Below are 20,564 nucleotides of genomic sequence, written 5' to 3'. Positions count from 1 at the left end.
AATTTTGGTTTGTTTCAAATGAACTGAAGATGGTGTCCAACAACGGTGAATCAACGGTCATGGTTGCTATTGGCAAAATAAAACATGAAAGTTTAATAATTGCAAAAATTGAAACAACTTTTGATGGAAAATAATGAAAAAACTGATGAACCCCTTCCATTAATAATTAATGAACGAAAAGAATTTAATAAAAATAACTAACACCCTTTAGTACCTTTTTGTAATAATTTATTGTCAAAAACACCAAATAGAATGCTTTACAATATATAAATGTCGCAAAGTCCTACAGTTATAGGACTGCTGTAATAGTATCACACACAGAAATATTCTCTCACACCACAATTCTTGCATCCTTACATCAGCTTCATCACAGGGTATACTTTGTGTTGGCTAAAGTCAAAGTCTGGCGGCTCCTGGAATATATGGAGATAAGAAGATGGATTTAACAGTTAATGTAAAACTGAGAACATGATTTATATAATTGTTTTTAAAGTTCTTTAAGATTTATATTAATGTATTTTATGTGGCAATTGTATTCCACTGTATCAGTATTTAGTGTTAAAGTTCTGAATCCAATGAGAAACTGACTTAAAACATTCTGTAACAAAATGTTACTTCCCTAGACTATTTTGGGTAATAATAAGGTATGCAGTAAATGCACTATATAAGTACACAAATTATTTCCTTCTAGCACTGCTGTTGAAATGAACACCTGTATATGAATTAATGTATATGATAAGGCAGCATATAGAACACCGAGTTAAACACTAACATAATTATGTACATGAGTGTAGGTATGTATGTAAACAGCTAGTGAAGACTAACTTACTATTAACAGACAGAAATAAAAAAAACTTACATTACTATCTTTCTTGTGTCCTCCCATCAACAGCTTCATCACTACAAAGTTGGTCTTCGCTACTTTGATCAGTGTCTGAATCTGAACAGTAAGTATTTATATTACCTCCAAATAAATTACATAATGTTTCAAATTACACATGGTTTTCTTTGAAATAGCATTAGTCAATCTAATTCACATCAAGTATTTCTTTGAATTTGCTGTAAAGTAGTAATAACAAAATACAGCAATGAGTGTCACAGCAGTTCAAGGGGGTTTAAGGAAGGCTATAGGAGCCCCTTCTTTCACCCTAGCTTGCCAATATTCTTTTAAAACCATGTATTTTTTTCATTCCTCTTATTTACCAACCACCTATCCACCATTCTCAGGATCTGTCACTATATTTGTCTCCCATGAAGCAACAATGAGCTTATTGGTGAATTTAATTTCATCTGATACAGCTAGCAAGGATTTACAGTGACAAGCTCCTAGTTGGTAGCATAAAGTACAGTAAGAGCTATCTGTAAAATGTCTTATTCCATTTGGGTAGTAAAAGATACAGCGATTCCTTTTCCTCTACAATGGTGTGCTTACCTCCTCATTGGCAGTGGACATACTCTCCAGAAGAGCCTTGGCTTGGTGGAAACATTTACAAGACGCTGTGTATAAACTCTGGGCCGAGGCCTCTGGCTCGTACCGTTTCAAGTCTGACATCTCCTTGCAGAGAGATAGACAACTCATGTAAAGCAATGCCTTGTAAAATACATGAAACTCCTTATATATTGAATGTTGGGAAATCTTTTGAAGGAAAATCTGCTATGATGATTGGATTATGATATATCTAATTGAGCCCATATTCAAATATCATATTTAAGACTGAGCTTTCACTCAGCACACAATCCCTAAGCCTTGATGAAGACTCAATCACAATTTATACATCTCTTTTTCATTGATCAATTACAAAGATAAGCAATACCTAAAAACAAATGAAGGGTGGTGAACCATAACTTTTTAATATCTCATCAGGAGTTTTAACCAAATAGCGTATCTGCATAATTTTAAAAGATGGTTGGAAGATAGAATCGATTCTGAACCAAACATAAGCAATACTGCTATCATTTAAGTTTGAACCTGGTCAATATACATTACAATACTATAAAATAGCACTAGTTAAATATGAGGTTGATACAGGTTTCCAGATTAAACAGTTCACTATAGACAGGTTACAATGTGACTAAGTTTACCTTGTACTGGGCGTAGTGTATGTAAGGAGGTGTGGACACCGTCGTGAAGGGGAGGAAGCGATGGGAGTACTGCACCTCCTCACTGTCAAACTCAAAGGAAGGGTACACCAGCTTACCATCCAGTCGTAGTCCAAGGACAGCCTAACAGTGTAAATATATAAAACATGATTGTTAGATTTTCAGAAATGATCTAAAGACATGATATTGAAAATCATGTTAACATCAAACAGTATCCCTCCCTTATGTCCATTACATCTCTAACTGATCTAATTGTTAAATTATACATTATCTAAAAACATGAAGAAAGGAAATTCATATTTGACAGATATAAAATGTTCGTGTCATGAAGTTACCAAACATATATTACACTGTCTGTGACAGAGATGTCTGTCCTTACCTTACAGTAACCTCCAAACATATGTTGTTCTGCCTGTGACACAGTTATCTGTCCTTACCCTATAGTAACCCCCAAACATATGTTGTTCTGCCTGTGATACAGGTATCTGTTCTTACCCTATAGTAACCCCCAAACATATGTTGTTCTGCCTGTGACACAGTTATCTGTCCTTACCCTATAGTACCCCCCAAACATATGTTGTTCTGCCTGTGACACAGTTGTCTGTCCTTACCTTACACTAACCTCCAAACATATGTTGTTCTGCCTGTGACACAGTTATCTGTCCTTACCTTAAAGTAACCTGACGCAGTTATCTGTTATCTGTCCTTACCTTACAGTAACCTCCAAACATAAGTTGTTCTGCCTGTGACACAGTTGTCTGTCCTTACCTTACAGTAACATTCAAACATAAGTTGTTCTGCCTGTGGCACAGTTATCTGTCCTTACCTTATTGTAACCCCCAAACATATGTTGTTATGCCTGTGACACAGTTATCTGTCCTTCCCTTACAGTAACATCCAAACATACGTTGTTCTGCCTGTGACACAGTTGTCTGTCCTTACCTTATAGTAACCCCAAAACATATGTTGTTCTGCCTGTGCCACAGTTGTCTGTCCTTACCTTACAGTAACATTAAAACATAAGTTGTTCTGCCTGTGACATAGTTATCTGTCCTTACCGTATAGTAACCTCCAAACATATGTTGTTGTGCCTGTGACACAGTTATCTGTCATTACCTTACAGTAACATCCAAACACAAGTTGTTCGGCCTGTGACACAGTTATCTGTCCTAACCTTAAAGTAACCTGACGCAGTTATCTGTTATCTGTCCTTACCTTACAGTAACGTCCAAACATAAGTTGTTCTGCCTATGACACAGTTATCTGTCCTTACCTGACAGTAACATCCAAACATAAGTTTTTCTGCCTGTGACACAGTTATCTGACCTTACCTTACAGTAACATCCAAACACAAGTTGTTCGGCCTGTGACACAGTTATCTGTCCTTCCCTTACAGTAACATCCAAACATAATTTGTTCTTCCTGTGACACAGTTATCTGTCCTTAGCTTACAGTAACATCCAAACATAATTTGTTCTTCCTGTGACACAGTTATCTGTCCTTAGCTTACAGTAACATCCAAACATAATTTGTTCTGCCTGTGACACAGTTATCTGTCCTTACCTTATAGTAACCTCCAAACATATGTTGTTCTGCCTGTGCCATGGTTATTTCTTTGTTCAACGTCTTTGTCCTCTTTTTTTTCTTGTTCTTTTTGTTGTTTCGGCCTTTCTGTTGATTGTCTACAAATAAAATCATTGAAAAAACTATAAATCCGTTCATAACATAGAAAACATTGTATTTTAATGCAATCTATTTAATTTGTTTTCAAATGCATTAAAAAATTAATTCCATACTACTTTGCATGATGCTCCTGATTTCTGATCTCATTAACTTCCAAAATCACTAACTGACATGACAAGTCATGTAACAATCACTAAATCAATAAACCATAAGTAAGGATTAAAGATTCGTACGACAAATACTGTATGTATGCTAGTCACAAATATTACCATAACTACAGGACCCGAGGATGGCTTCACATACCCATAGTCAATTCTGACCTTTCAGAACTTACCTGCTATTGTTTCATGTTCCAAAAGAAAGTTATCTGCTCGGTGTAGAGTATTTATTAACCATGAATACAGCATCTCATAAAGGTACCTATAAGATAAATTAATAGTTATTAGTTTAGAATGTGATTAAGAGACCTGCACACATAAATTATACACACAAAACTATATGACACTTGAATTTAATTTAGTGCTCTTACAGTTGTGGGATCGCACAACGTTACACGATGTGCGGTGGATGATCATTGCATGCACACATTTGTGCGTACGAGGGACGAACGTTGTGCGATAACAATCGTGGTTGGGTGTAAATTGAGGAATGGCTTAACAATATAAACGGTTTCGTGTTTAAACATATAAACTTGATTTTTAAGTATGTTTCCATATTCTAGTTACATCTATAAGCTTATCTTTCTGTCTATACTTTCTTAAATTTAGAAATTGTGTTTTCAGTGTTTTTAAAACGATCTTAATCGACACATGTAAAATTACAACACAGTCCCGTATACAGGTAAACATAGCCACTTTGTACATGTACTTGGACCGTAGTTCTCCCCTGCCTGGGGCACTTACGTAACTCGTCGGGGTGTGAAAATCCAGGTGAAGGGACGCTATAGCCCAATCCGAATGCAAATAACAAATACTAAACGTTCAGTTGTGTTTTCATAACGATCATACGGTATTACATATCAGCTCTAACATTCAGGCACAGGCCAGGTAAAACTCTGGTCAATCATCAAATTGTTATTTACCTGTTCTGTTACCTGTGAGCCAAACCCATTCTTGACAGTCTAACAGTCACTGTAATACTGTGTAAAACGCATTGTAAAATTGTACATAATCTTAATTATTGTGAAGAGAAATTACAGTAATATATTATTGTATACAAGCCTTCCGTATATTTTTCATTCCATAATATTGATTAACAAAAATTGTACCAAATCGCACAGTTGTGCGGAGAGAAGTGCACAACGGGGTGAACGATTGTTAAATCACACAGTTGTGCGCACCATGTGTGGACGATGTGCGGATGGTGTGTGAACGATGTATGCACGGTGTGCGCACGCTACTTTTGGTGCATTGTGTGGTCACACAACTGTTCAAAAATATCTGTACAAAATATTTTTGGTATTTGTACAAACAGTATGACCCAGTATAAATTTGACTTACCAGATGATACTATGTACCAGAATATGTAACGGTACTCAAGTACAATGTGAAACAGGAAATATCTTACTTACCAGAATATGTAGTTGTATTTCAGTATAGTATCTCACGGTATAAACTTGACCTACCAGAAAATGTATTTCTGTGCAGTATGAATCTTACTTACCAGAATATGTAGTGGTATTCGTAAGGAGCATACAGCTCCAGCTCAAATCCAGACAGGAGGTAGCTGATCATAGCCTGTAGAGTATGGTACAGTACCCAGTTACCTAGACACGCCAGATGTTGTCTGTTTGGCTCTGTCTTAACCAATTGCTGGTGTAAGTATGCATCCACTTTGTCAGCCTGCCGATAAATATACACCAATATGAATTCTCCAGTCCCTCAGCATACCTAGGGGTCAGCTCTTGAATTTTTAAAGTTATGAATCTCGCCTACTGTCAAGATGATTCCACGAAATAAATAAGGCCAAATAACTCAATTTTTGCCCCGACTCTCAGACCCCAAGGAAGTTTACGACTCCATTTGTAAAATTTTGAATCCCCACCTAATGAGAATGCTCCTAACGAAATATGGTAGATATCAATCTCAAAAGTACAGGAGAGAGGTCTCTTAATGCAAACTGTAATTTATCAGAATTGCTTAGCACCACTCTTATTACCTTATAGGGCTAATTCATTCGATAAATTTGTACAATTTTGAATCCTCAACCACCTAAAGATATTTCCAGTTAGATTTGGTGAAATTCTTTTTAGCAGTTCAGAAGATATCCTTTGCAAATAATTGTTAACAGACAGATGAGAGATGCCATGTTACAAACCAGGAGAACTATAAATGGAAGAGTCAAAGTTCAAACTTACATTTTGTAACAGATCAGGTGTGGGAACATGTTCAAATTCAGTGTCGTGTATAACAAAGTAAATATAGAAATGCTTCTTTTTGATATGACATATTTAACTACAGTTTCGTCAGACAATGGTATATAACTGATGCGAGTCCTTCACTTGTATGTTCTAAAGTAACAGTTTGGTATGTAGTAACATGTTACCTCCTCCTGAAGAGCAGACAGATCCTCCAGTAGATGTCCCCACTTGTCTCTTTGCCGTGCCCGGTTGTGGCCAGTTGTCTGAATCAGGGTACATATCGGTCTCACGGCCTGCATGAACCAAGCGTCTACATAAGTTTTAGCCTGGGGATTATTGAACAGGGATGATCTGAAATTACAACATCATACATATATTACATTACATGTCACCTGCTCGATCATGTGGGTTTTCTCCAGGTACTCTGGTTTCCTCCCACATAAAGACCCTCCGAGCGCTAATATCCGGGGCAACGAGTGATTATAAGTTGAAGTATAGGTTGAAATAACTTGCTTCATAACTGTTGTAAAGTAGATAAAGTATATATATATATGTCAGGGAGGGGTACAGACCTTGAAAAACTAGTCTCATCCAAATCAATGCGAAATTTCATCAATTAATTGGTTAAGAAATTTTGCAGTTTGTTCCATTTTTATGACTTTGGTATATTTTCTAATTATCCTAAATAAAGGTACTTACTTGGGACTGAGAGCAGGTGGTGCTATGAAGCCTCTGATGGTTTCCTTGAGAAAGTCAACAATGGAATTCACTCCAAACACTCGCTTATTGGGAGGCAACAGTGTCAACTACAGAAATAGAAGAAAATATTGATTATTTCTATACAACAAACCCAGACAAACAAAAAGTAAAATGATCTTCTGTTCCTCTGGTCAATTATGTAAATGAAGAGTAACACTTGTACCTATTATCAATTATGTAAAATATCATATTGGGATGTTTTAATACTGAACGTTCCTGTAATGCTGGCCTGGACAAAATGCATTGTGACAGCCTACTTACCTGTAAAATTGACCTTGACAAAACACAGGGGGATGTCTTACTAAAGTCTTTAAAGGTGTCCTAAAATAAAAGTTAAAACATTTAAAAAAGAGTTATATTATATAAATATTAATTTACAACTATTTGTCAACATTGTTTCAGGTCGGAATCACCAGCAGTAAGTGTGCGACGTTTTGATGACTGGTATTTTGTATGATGAAAGTGACAGAGTGTGTGAGTGTGTACCGTACTAGTCATCAAACATCACATATAAACACTTACTGTTGGTGATACATAACCTTTCTATAACTCAATTTACAGCTAGGTATCCCAATACCTTGCATCATCAGTGTGCTGACAGTTACAGCAATTGCAAGACTTATGCTAAAAGAATTACCAACAAAACTAATTTGTAATACATAAATTTATTCTGAATACATTTTCAGATCAATATTTACCTTTGAAATAGATATATTGCAGACAAAGCAAGATCAAAGGTATCATAAATTCTACATACCTCTATCAAATTATCCAAGTCTTATCAAACTTACATTCATTACACAATTAAGATCGTCATTACAATAAATTTGTATACCACCTTAAAGAAAAGCCAGATATTCAAAACCTAATACCAATATCACAACAAAATCCAAATTTGAGGTACTGTAGGTCAGACTCACCAGCACCGTGTGCAATGATGTCATCTGTGGGACGGTGGTGACCACCATGAGACGGTTGAGAAGGGTCTCCATATACTCCAGGGCCGCCTCACGACTCTTAATGATGGTGTAGCGCGGGAATGTGGGCGGGAGCAACCTCTGGTTCACCAGGGGCTCAAACCCCATAATGGTTGGGTAGTCTGTAGGACAGAAACATAATGATAATGGTTGTATTATGATGTAATTGGTCTGAGCTTTCATATGAAAATTTGAAATTAAAAAGAGAAAACATCAGGTATTTTTCATCATAATGGTCTGAAGAATTCCTTTCTTGAGGTGTGACTGCTGGTGTGCATGCCACGCTGGTTAAACGATGACAACAGGATACTAACACTTGGCAAGAGTGAATAATTAAATAAGCTTTAATGTTTACTAGCTATTTTGAATTATTAAGATCGTTTCTTATCATTACTCAGTCACTTCATTCATGCCGAAATCAAAACCAAATGAAAATTAAGTACACAATTTTTATGTAACTGATATTATAAAAGTTCAAAGGCGTAATATTTCATAGACAGGAACTGGGTATGAATACCATTTTTACTGAGCTCCTTCTGTTCAGGTTGTACACCAACAGGCAGAGTGTCCCTGATTGTGGGGATCAGTTCCTGGAGTTGTACGACTATCTTTTGGGACTGGGGTATTCCTTCACACTGAAAAATATAGGGTCAACTGGAAAATGTCAGGGTCATATTTATGTACAGGTATGTCGTTGTACACAAATATACAGCTGTGGGATCGAACACGGCACAAAATTCATCGTGCATACATTGTGCGCACAGTCTGCACATCGTCCACACAACTGTGCGATTTAACTATCGATCTCCTTGTTGTGTGATAAAACATGCAGCTCGAGTGAAATATGGTACATTGTATCGTGTCTAATATATCTGATAGGTACATATATGTATTATTACAATGACTTTAAAACTATCAATAATTTGATTGTACTGTCAGGTACAGTACTACGTTGTAGTACATATATATGTAGTGAATTGAATGGAGTCGATCACCGATGAGGGTTATCGATTAAACAGTTTAACAAAACACAACTTGATTTACCTTTGATATATGTTTCTGTTACACTTTGTGTGGAGATTTCACATCTCCTTCACAATTGACTTGTGATTCAAAACATGTACCCGTTTCCTGGTCATTAACAGGTACATGCAACTGGCATGCTAAGCTATAATCGCACAATTTTTCATGATCATCATGCACACACTGCACATCGTGTAACCCCACAAATGTAATTCATACATTTTGCTATCTTCTACATTTATTATCCAACTGTTACTTAATATCATAAATTCAAAGAGAGATTTTCCACCCTGCTGTGGTATAAACAAACATTCAGCATTCAAAAGTAGATGTATGACTTATTAATATGTACCTCTTCTTTCAACCAGATATGTGTATGTGGTAACATGAAACAGGAACATTGCATAGTAACAAAAATTCAAAATTCTCATGGAACAGAAAATTATTTTCAATCAAAACATTCGAACAACATTAAACAAACTGGGGGTTAAGATGGAATATAAATAACATGGTAAAACAGTTTAACACTCTCGTACTTACAGTCAGCACAGCTCGCCCCATAATGAAATCCTCCATCTAAACATAATTTGATGTACATACAGAATAAGCCAAGGGGCTCGGGCCAGGAAGTTAGTATTTTATTTATCGATAAGTTAAATTAATGTTCTGTGTTACTTCTGTTAACAGTTTATAGGTGATATGTGATGATTGAACTGTAGAAGGTACGATGTGAGTTTGATGCACAACCAGACAGATTTTGTGTATCAAGTAATGTTTGTTTGAATAAGTAATATAGTAGTACAAGACTTTTGATATCCTTATATCCTTTGTTGAGTATCGTAGAGGAGGAATAAGTATATAATGAGATATAAGTAAGGTATCAGTAATGAAAGGTTCAAGTACTTGTTAAGTAATTATCAATCCACGGTTCACACTCCCTAGGTCTACTTTATTTCTATTGAACAGCGGGTCTGATTTTGGGTAGTCTTATGGCTATAAATTATATATCTGAGTAATTACATCTTACCTTCTCTTTACTAAATGACAACAGCATAGCATAAAACAGGCGGTGGAACTTTACTCTGGAGAACAATGTACTTGTAAGGAAGTGCTGAAATTGAAATTAAAATTAACAACAACATTCACATAACATGAGTATTCCATCTTTTCGTATTGCAGAGTTTTCTGCTCTTGATAGCAGGTATTGATTGTTACGTCATTTGTTTGTGAGAGTAGCTTCATAATTTTTTGAGAAAACAACGTAATTTTTTCACACAAACTAATGACGTAACAATCAATACCTGCTCACAAGAGCAGATAACTCTGCAATACGAAAAGACAGAATAGGTCACATTGAGCTGAACTGATTCCTGCATATTATACATTGTTGGTTGGGTGTACAGGGTTTAACATCTTATCAACAGCTAAGGACATATCTGCAGGGGATGGGGACCAAGGCTAAAAAAAGTCATATTATTTTAAATACATCATATATAAATTGTCCACAATGACAGCTAAGGTGCATTGTATTTTACTGTTTAGACACACGCCCTTTCTGTTTTATTTTTAGTTACACAAAGGCCAAATAAAATTTAAAAATTACTTGATTCTCAGGCCAATTTTTTTCAAAATAGATGCGGCAGAGCGGTATTTTTTTTTCTCCATTTTACATGGCAAAAACGAGACGAGGGCGATTTTTTTTTATTGTGTAGTTTGTAAAACATTCATTGTGGACATTACCTTGTCTTTTTATAGTTGTGTAGAGACCCGTCATAGAGCAAGCCTCCGAAAATCCCCCCCACGATGTTCCAGACGAGAATCACGAACCCCCCATTCCTTATTTGTACCGAAAGGAGCGCCATTTGTACACAAGACTAATAAGTCATAATCATTTTAATGCTTGCCTGTATCTCAATCCTTACCTTTATTCAAATGTTTTCGGGACTTGGGTGACTAACGAGTAAAAACGACATGCGAACCAATTTTCCTGATTTTTTTAAAGATGGCGGCTGGCGCATTCACATTTTTTTTTTATTACTTTCACGATAAAATCGGCAATGTGCACGGTGCCATGAAATGAGCGCGGGCCTGAGAAACAAGTAATCAAATTTTTTTGGCCAGATTCCTTCTGTTTTATGTATAGTTACACACCTCCTTTTCTGTTTCTGCATCTCTTTCTTCACCCTGTTTACTCCTTGTTGTCTGGAAATGAAATATGTTCATAACATTCCACAACATTTTTGAAAGTTCAAAAACTGACATCGACAGAAACTTCCTAACAGTTTATCTTTATCAACATAAAATTATTGGACAATACACATATAATCCTTCATTGTTTGAATTACTATTTAAAGAATAGAACACTTATAAATGAAACGATCTAATATAATTTGCTTATTTTAATGTTGATGAATTCTTAAAAGAGGTTTTGTACTATTGTAAAATAACCTTACAGAAAGATAAATATTCTCTGAGGGAGAAGTACCTTAAGAGTTCTGTGAAGATCTTCTTCCAACTCCTTCATCATACCCGTCACCCGTACATCAGTAACGTCTCCTGCCATCTTAAACCCATAGGTCATCGTCTGGAAATCTTCCTACAAATCAAATCAGACTTATTGGTTTTTGTTGCTCATATCTCACCGTAAAAACGGTAAATCTAAGACCAGATCAGATCCTTGTGAACGAGGTAAATATGAATATCTCTTTAAATGGTAAACTGAAATCGAACAAACCTCTTCAAAAACACCAGCTCTGTTGACACGATCGCGTATGTGGTCGACTATTTTGAGAGTACAAAGGCTGAAGGCCTTAAGACATCGGTCCTCTATTACATATGGGTTGTGTAGGTACAGGTTTGTAAACACTGTCTGGGCCAGGGAGTGACCTTCCAGCCACGTCACCTATAAACAAAACAATACACATCACAGAAACAACACTGTACATCATGACTTGTCAATTCAATATATTGTAAATTGAAGTAGACAACGTTGTATGTAAATTATAATCTAACATCTTCAACATAAAATAAGCATTATTTCCATTTTTTACATTTACATCATGAACTGTTTCAACTAAATTCAAAGTGCTTAATTGTTTTAATCAACCATATTCCGTCTTTTCGTATTGCAGAGTTATCTGCTCTTGTCAGCAGGTATTGATTGTTACATACCGTAAAAACCCATGTAATTTGCGCACCTGTGTAATTTGCGCAGGTACTTTTTGAGGCTGAAAATCGGGAAAAAAGGTTCTACTCGAATATTTTGCGCACCCAAAAAATCTGGAAAAAAAACGATGTTCATGCTCCGAAAATCGATCTCTGAATATATTTTTTTAAAATATTTTTCTATGATTATCTAAGTCCGTGGTTTGGCGATATTTTTTTACAATTTACAATGCAGTGATGAGCTAACACTATCTCTGTGATTACCCGTTAACAATAGCTCTACTAATTGAAATGATTTGCAGTCGCGATCGACGGACCGTGTTGTTGTTTTTTTCACTCGTCAACACGTGGCGTGAATTACGAAGCCCTACTGCATTGTCATAACTACAGACTGATTTGACTGATAAGGGATTATAAAAAATATGTTTATACTAGAAGCGTGGACAATCAATACATCCTCTTCAAATCTACTCCAAGGAAAAAAATAGTTAACGCAGACTATTTTTACGATGCTTCATTTAATAAATATTGAAATAATTCACGAGGTTATTATCAATCACGTGTTTACGTAATGTTAGACGCGAGATCAACATGAAAGTGAGCCGGAAAAAAAACATGCTATACGTATACGCATAGGCGATTTGAAAAAACTTACAGAACTTACAAAGAACGGAGCTTAAATTGAACAACTAAATTTTCTTAATAGTATGGGGAAACGCACCGAGATGTCGAAACGTAATGTCGTAAGTTGATCGGCTATTCTCTGGCATAGGAATTTGGCTAAACTTTTTTTGTTAACGGTTACCTATTTATTAATACTTTTCACATAAACTCACATAACAACACATTATGTATCTTTTATTAATGTTTGACATAAATAAATTTGTTGATCGTCATTTGTCTTAGAGATCCGTGTACCAAGGGACATAATCCAAGATGGCGATCTCTCAGAATCGTCGATCTTTTCCTGAAAAAAACTTAAATTTTTCTATACCTGTGTATTTTACGCACCCCCCACTTTGGGGATTAAATTTCTGAAAAAAAAGTGCGCAAATTACATGGGTTTTTATGGTAATTTGTTTGTGAGGGTAACGTTATACATGTTTGAGAAAACGATGTAATTTTCTCATACGAATGATGATGTGACAATCAATACCGTCTCACAAGAGCAGATAACTCTGCAATACGAAAAGACGGAATTATTGTATCATTCTAAATATCAGACAAGCTCTGACAATATACCAGTTTAACAGTATTCACATTGGGTTTGTATTGGTGAACATTTCTATGCAGGAAAGTTGGATCCAAAATCACTGCTCTTATCTCCTCAATAAAACATAAAGGTGTTATCCTTACCATACATGCCATTGTAGCATCCATGACACCTATCAGCTCAGGTATACTCAGCTCTTTGATCTTCAACTGTCCCGACTATACATTAACACAAAATCACATCATAAACATGATATTGTAAAAGACTCTTTAAACCATAAATCTTTCCTTTTTGAAATAAATATTACTGGTAATATTGATATCATTCTTTGACAATCATAAAATAAAATATTAAAAATTAAGGTAAACAATTCTACAACACACATTTTTGAACAATTCAAATCAATTTATTCAATGTGCCTTATTTTAACGGTTACGAAAAAGGATTGCTGTTAATGACATGCTGTCCTATTAATTTTATACAACACCCAAACCCACCCAAATCTAACACCCCAAACCCACCCAAATCTAACACCCCAAACCCACCCAAATCTAACACGCCAAATCCACCCAAATCTAACACCCAAACCCACCCAAATCTAGGAGGAGTGAAGGCACTCTTTGTCCTCAAATTTAAGACTTACAAAAATTGACATAATGTCAATTTTTTGCTTTAACTTGAAAACTCCCAACAAATCCAATCCATTTATTAAGACTTACCTCTGTACTATCAGAGAAGTTAAGCACTTTCCTTTGGATTTGATTACACAGCATACCAGCATCCATCTTAGAGTCCATCATTTCTATAGCAGACATTGCTTCAAACAACCCGAATCTGTAATGTAGTAAATAATGTATAATTATTGTAATTATAAAGATTGCAATTAATTCAAACCAAGCTTATTAATTAATAAAGTTATACATCAAGATACAACTAGTACTGTAGAGGTATTTTTCTGCTTGATTTTAAGAAACCAGTACAAATTCAAAAACCTATCAATAAAGGCGATTCTGGACAATGAGTTTGGAACATACTGTGCCTATTTTAACAAAGTGTGGGAAGTGTGACACAAATACTCAAAGATTCCAAATTACGACCCCTTGAGAAGAGGCATCAGAACATCAGGCTTGCCTATCTATACAAAGTCGTTAAGGGGTCAGTGCCAGCACTACCCCCAAATTAGTACTTGAAACCAAGGAGACAAGGCCGTAACATCAGAGTCACAAACTATGTAAAGACTTCAGCACTATCGACAACAAACATTGTCGACAGGTCTGTGTGTAACAACAGTAGAGGATTCCTTATAAAACAGACCAATACAGAGAATCCCTCTTTATACGTACTAGTGTAATAGATTGGAACCATCTACCAGAGAACATAATCAAATGCGGCAGTGTTGAGGACTTAGCCCTCGAAATGTGCATTTAAGAACTATTAGCGCTCTCTCTCACCTGCTGTAACACACCAGTTTTGGTTAATTCAGCGTATCCATATACAGATACAGATCAAGGATTTTCCTTTTAACTACAGCAGATAATCTCAATCTGCTTACCTACATAATGTATACATAACAACAAATAAATATAGAAGCAACACCACAAATCTGTATCTGACAATGCAGATAGTTTAAATTTTTATGCAGAGAAGATATGTGTTTTGAGAGCAGAACCCATGGATTTTAAAGACGGAATTGATCAAGTGGTTAATATGATTAAGCTATCACTAGTAACCCTGAATGAGCTACTGGTCTACACACAAGATCTTTGTTCAATTGCAGGTACATAGTACATATACTTTCAGAGGGGTTGTGATCTTTCTGTCCACTCTATACAGCTGTTCAGGACTCATAATCTAACCAGTCTGAGAATAGTGTCGCAGATATTTCAAGGTCCATGCATATGTCTACAATCATATAACACCCACAGCCAGATGACATCAAATTAAATACAGGCTACTATAGCCACTACATACAGAGAACACTTACGTCAGAAGTAACTATAAACAAAATGAACAAGCACCAGCTGGCTAGCAATGAGCAACTACAGGAATGTAGTATGATTATATATAATTATCTGGTACATGTAATAATAAATAATATGATATTCTAACGAGAAATCATGTAGGAGTTCCCCATGTAATAACTAGAACACTAACAGGTCAGTAAGATCCCCGTCTTGTGGCAATATATCCCCCATAATCATCAAGAAGCAATCTGCCCATATAGCTGAGCTTGACGTTTGACATTTGGACTTCAAAAAGAAGTAAAATATACATTTTACATGTACTATGATGTGAGTCTTGTTTCCTTCCACCTCCATATTTGCTGGGCTAACAGAAATGTAAATACAAGTGCAATACTCATTTGTTAGCTTTGATTTGTTTTATTTCACCTTTGACGTTTGGACAAAAATGACCTTGACCTTTAACCCAGTGACCCTGATCTTTGGTCAGTTGAATTATTTTTTAATTCCGACCAACTTTGTTTTTATAATATCATAACAAAATGTTCATCAGTGAACATTACAAACTTGACCTTGACCTTGAACCTTTGGACCCTGTAACCTGGACCTTAGGTCAGTTGACTCCCGTGTTAAGTTCTGAACAACTTTGCTTCATAAATAACATAAAAAAATGTTCATCAGTAAAATGATAATGACCCAGTGTTAAATGACCTTGACCTCTGACCCAATGACCTTGACCTTTGTTCAGTTGACTCCTTGTTTAATTCCGATCAACTTTGCTTTATCATGTCATAACAAAATGTTCATCAGTGAAAAGAAGCAAAATTTGACCTGGACCTTTGAACCTAATGACCTCGACCTTTGACCTTGACTTTTTACCTCAGTGTGTATTTTTGTGAACTGAACATCTTGACCACGTTTCATGTAAATCTGTCAATAAATACCAAAGTTATCAGCCAGGAACAAAATTTGTGGACGGACAGACAGAGTGATTACTATAGGGCACCTGTATCTCCGATACAGGGCCCTCATAAATAATGATATTCTTACGTGGAATCATGTAGGAGTTCCCCGAGCTGAAGGTCTGATGACGCCTCTACAAACTCCTGAGTGATATCTACCCAGTTATAGGTTGGTCTGTTATCCATGGCTGTTTCCTCTTTTGTCTCCATCAGGATTTAGTTGGTCAGTACAGCAGGCTGTCTGCATATAAACAACACAAATTTTAAAACACTTTCGATTGGATATCAAACCTGAAACTCATGTCTGTTCACAAATCATCAGAGTAGAATTAGCATGTGATATCAACAAGACTGAAATATTGACAAATGACCAAAAAAGGGTGTGCAGACCAAAGATTGTCATACACTTACAATCTGAATCACATTCAAATTAATATTCTAAAAGAGGGGGCCCATTGCAATTCTTTTTACAAAACAGGAATTAAATAACTTTTTAAATCCATTTTTTTCTCCCCCAGAAATTTCTGATCGCACACAAGGTTAAACCTCTTCAACCTTTGTTTAAATCCCTTTTGTTTTTCATGTAATAGTCTAGAAATGGTAGCAAACATTTAAATATATACTTGGACTAACAAAAAATTCAACAGATTTTATCGAATAAAAATATCTTTAAAGGTAAACTTCTGGTACATTAAGGTAGACCTTAGGTAGATCCACCAATGGTGAACGGCAGGTCAGAGAGTCATGTTAACTTAAGGAATGAAATACATCTTTTTAACATTCATGATGATATATGCAACATACAACATAGCTCCATTCATACGTATTCTATGATGTGCAGCGACCCACATCAAAGAATACCATTGAAGGGAACTGTGTGGCACATACTACCTACCAACCCCGGATATACTGAAAGAGGTTGATGACCCTCTTTTGAAAATAAACAAGAGGCCCAAGGGCCTCAGCGGGCACCTGAGTTATATCATAGGTACTGGTAGCTTTATTTTATTGTTTAAATGTGATGTGGAAATCAGCATGTAAACGAAGTGAAATACAAAACTTGTCATGTCATCAATGGATAAACATTTTAAAATATTGGTAAATGTTCCCTTTGGGGCCCCACCCTAGCCCCTGGGGATGAGGCAGGAATCCCAATTTTACAATGTAATACCCTCATTCACCAAAGATGATTCTGACTAAGTTTGAGTAATTTTCTGCTGAAAATGGATAAAATTTACCCAAAAGTCCTACATTTATGATTGACATTATCTTCAATATCATGAATTGAACGAAGGTACAGCTGTAAAGACCTATAATAGCTCTATTGACCTATCTGAAATAGGTCTTTTGAGCTATTTTCAAGTGATTTTCTTTTTTTAAAGAAAACAAAACAAAGTCGCTTTTAAAAGAAGTTTGTATCATTAGGTTGATAACAAAAGACATTAAATATAAGTATTCTTTTTAAAAAATAATGATGTAAAAAAATCGGAAATTTTACATTTATGAAAAATGAAAATAATCATCTAACTGTATGCTCTTTGTAGTCAACATTACCATAGCTCAATCGGCAGAGTGTACTGGACCTGTCAATCTGGCACAGATTTGTAAATGTAATGTCACTATAATTTGGTTTGTTCACGCAGCTGTCTGACGGTCGCTGTAGCTCGATGTTCCTCTTGTCCCAATTAACACCAGACATTTATTCTAGGCTATCTATCGCAATGTCTCGGGTCTGGCGCTAGGCGTCTAAGCAACAATGTACCTTCGTTCAATTCATGATATTGAAGATAATGTCAATCATAAATGTAGGACTGTTAAAGTGTGTGCATGGCAAAAGAAGGACGTGTATGTAGTCGTGTGTATGAAATACTTATGGTTAAGGGAGTGAAGTTTTTGTTTTAAAAATGTCAAGAGATTCTGATTTTACCAAGTCAAGAGGTAATTTATTCCACTGGATAGTGCCACAGAAAACTCTGATTACCATCTTCGTATTCCTAAATAATAAAGAAAAGGCCGCTGGTCGGCTGATTATCTCATGCCGACTGTGCGCTTGTCAAAATAAGCCTACTGTATCTCGCCAGGTTATAAAGTTGTCGGAGTCAGTAGTCAACCCGTCTCCGTTCGGTGGATTTCTGTGCAAAATAGAACAGGTTGGTGTTTACAAATCTAACCAGATTTGTAACAAAAGCAGCATTACTTAATGTCAATAACGCAAAGTTCACCAAACAATGTAATATTTTAACTAACAGTGAATTCCCCGTCTTGCTTTCACTTCAGTGTTTTAACGATCACCACTTCTTGTTCGCTGTCCACCATGATGTTAACTACGCGCTTAATGTGATGTCGATTGTGATTGGAAGAAAATGAGTTATATTATTTCCCGCCAAAATATCTAAATTATAACTGCGATTTTAGGCCTATATCGAATGATGTTTTGTTTTATCGACATGGTTAGACACTAAACTATTTTCCTTAGCAAAGCTAGTTAAGAAATGAATCAACTAGAATATTCTACTGTAGTCCTTGGTTTTTATCTTGTCCTTGCGGACTCCTCGTCTCAGTAAGAGCAGTGCAGAGACGTATGGTTACCGTTAAGTGCAAAAGGTGATATACCAGAGGCCAAATAATCTCATTTTTTTCAGACCTGACAAGTTGGTCACATTTTGTATCAGTCTATCCCCTTTTACTTTAATTTATCTTGTTTTAAATTCTGGCAACAAACATGAATGTTTTAACTGAAAACATATACTGAATCAGAGACGTATTATATTACATATCTCTAATATAAATTAATATATAATTTAATTTCTATTTTGCCTTCAAACTACTTTGTAGTTGCAAATGTGCAAAAAAAAAAATTGAATTTGAATATAATAGTAATACTTTCAGGAAACGACCTTATTGTTAACAAGTGTATTTATAAAACATATTGACCTCTATAAAAATCTTCTAAAATTATCCTTTGTATAGAGGTGTCCTTGTCTTCCGTAAGATCCCTTTGTAAAACTACGAAAGCATGCCCTTTTCCTTCTTTGAATATTAAATGCACATATAAACGAAAATCACAATAAAATTGTCATACCAAAGGTTACAATCAAATACCTTTTTTAGAATCTGTTTTTGATCTTCATAAACTAATTTTATAGATTAATGCTTTATTTTTCAATTTATATGTGCTATTCATAGAATAGTTGGCTAGGATCAGTATGAAGTGTTGGGTAGGATCAGTATGAAAGGCCGTTCATGTCAAAAACGAGATACTAACGCGTTAGCAGTTAACGCGTTAAAAATCATTGAACGCGTTAAATCCTTGTTTAACGCGTTCAATGATTTTTAACGCGTTTAACAAGGATTAAACGCGTTAAAAATGCATGCTATGACGTTAAACATACACTTTTATCGCGTTAAGCCCTAACGCGTTTGCATTTAACGCGTTAAATACATGTTTATTGCGTCACAAATTATTTTTTCACAAATTATTTTTTCCCAAATTATTTTATCGCGTTAAATGAGCATGTTCAGTCGCCTGATGTGTCTGACTCTGAACTTTAACCACGTGACCTTACAACTTTGCTGTAATATTATTTTGTACAATTTTGCAAGGTTTAAACATGACTTTTTGATCGTTTGACATGACTTCAGTGAGTAACAAGAATGTTGGTTTGAGCACAGAATCCATGCTTGAGCACAAGAACGGTTTCATGAATACGGGCCCTGCTGTTGCTGCGTGACGTTATTTAGACTTGTGTTCATCGGCATTTTAATAGATGTATATTTAGACAAATTATTAATTGAAACCTTTACTAATGTGACGAATATGCCTGCAAAAAGGCCTAAATAATGATTATGGTTATGGTTCGTTGCCAAAATAATCCTTCATCCACGATAAGATTATTAGTACAATATTCTATAAAACAAGCACCTTTATATATGTCCCTTAGTTGTGCCAGCACCCCCGTCAATGCCAACACGATAACAGTAATCCACTGTTGGTAAGATTTCCTGGCGAAAAAAAACAGGTCCTCGCGTCGACAGCCATGATTAAGTACTGTATGTAATTGCACATTTGATTATCAATTCATTTATGAATCTTTAACGAGTTAAAAAAAAAATACAACATTTAACGCGTTAAACTTGGGAAGCATTTTATCGCGTTAAAATATTTTGATTGTTTAACTGTTTAACGCGATACAAGTACGTATTTAACGTGATAGCAGAGACGTATACGTCTCTGGTGATAGTATTTAACGCGTTAAACATTGTTTCATAGATCAGACGTATATTATGTCTCTGGTAGATCTAGGATTCACATGGTAAAAATTCCCACCCAACACCTTTAGTATGTAGTATCCAATAATGCCA

The 20,564-nt window shown here is 35.6% G+C and overlaps 1 protein-coding gene across 3 annotated transcripts; it reads right to left on the bottom strand.

Moving 5' to 3' along the window:
* Positions 1-211: 211 nt before the first annotated feature.
* On the bottom strand, positions 212-18,535 carry LOC110460822 (N-alpha-acetyltransferase 35, NatC auxiliary subunit-like). 3 transcript variants are annotated; one of them, XM_021513986.1, is made up of 21 exons: positions 18,450-18,535; positions 16,291-16,443; positions 13,999-14,113; positions 13,423-13,497; positions 11,636-11,803; positions 11,387-11,497; positions 11,053-11,103; positions 9,929-10,012; positions 9,442-9,477; positions 8,396-8,513; positions 7,822-8,000; positions 7,163-7,222; positions 6,842-6,948; positions 6,328-6,493; positions 5,446-5,624; positions 4,118-4,203; positions 3,664-3,782; positions 2,083-2,223; positions 1,433-1,555; positions 860-940; positions 212-413 (listed from the first exon to the last, which is right to left on the bottom strand). In XM_021513986.1, exons 2-21 carry the CDS (start codon positions 16,410-16,412, stop codon positions 354-356), a joined length of 2,181 nt encoding a protein of 726 aa, XP_021369661.1. In that variant the 5' UTR covers positions 16,413-16,443; positions 18,450-18,535; the 3' UTR covers positions 212-353. The 3 variants fall into 3 exon arrangements, with proteins under 3 accessions (XP_021369661.1, XP_021369662.1, XP_021369663.1); XM_021513987.1 differs by lacking the exon at positions 18,450-18,535 and adding an exon at positions 18,271-18,440; XM_021513988.1 differs by lacking the exon at positions 9,442-9,477.
* Positions 18,536-20,564: the final 2,029 nt, after the last annotated feature.

This window comes from Mizuhopecten yessoensis, unplaced genomic scaffold, assembly GCF_002113885.1.
Source record: "Mizuhopecten yessoensis strain PY_sf001 unplaced genomic scaffold, ASM211388v2 scaffold10483, whole genome shotgun sequence".
Lineage (NCBI taxonomy): Eukaryota > Metazoa > Mollusca > Bivalvia > Pectinida > Pectinidae > Mizuhopecten > Mizuhopecten yessoensis.
The sequence above is the reverse complement of the archived record's forward strand: the minus strand, read 5'-3'. Positions and strand labels throughout refer to the sequence as shown.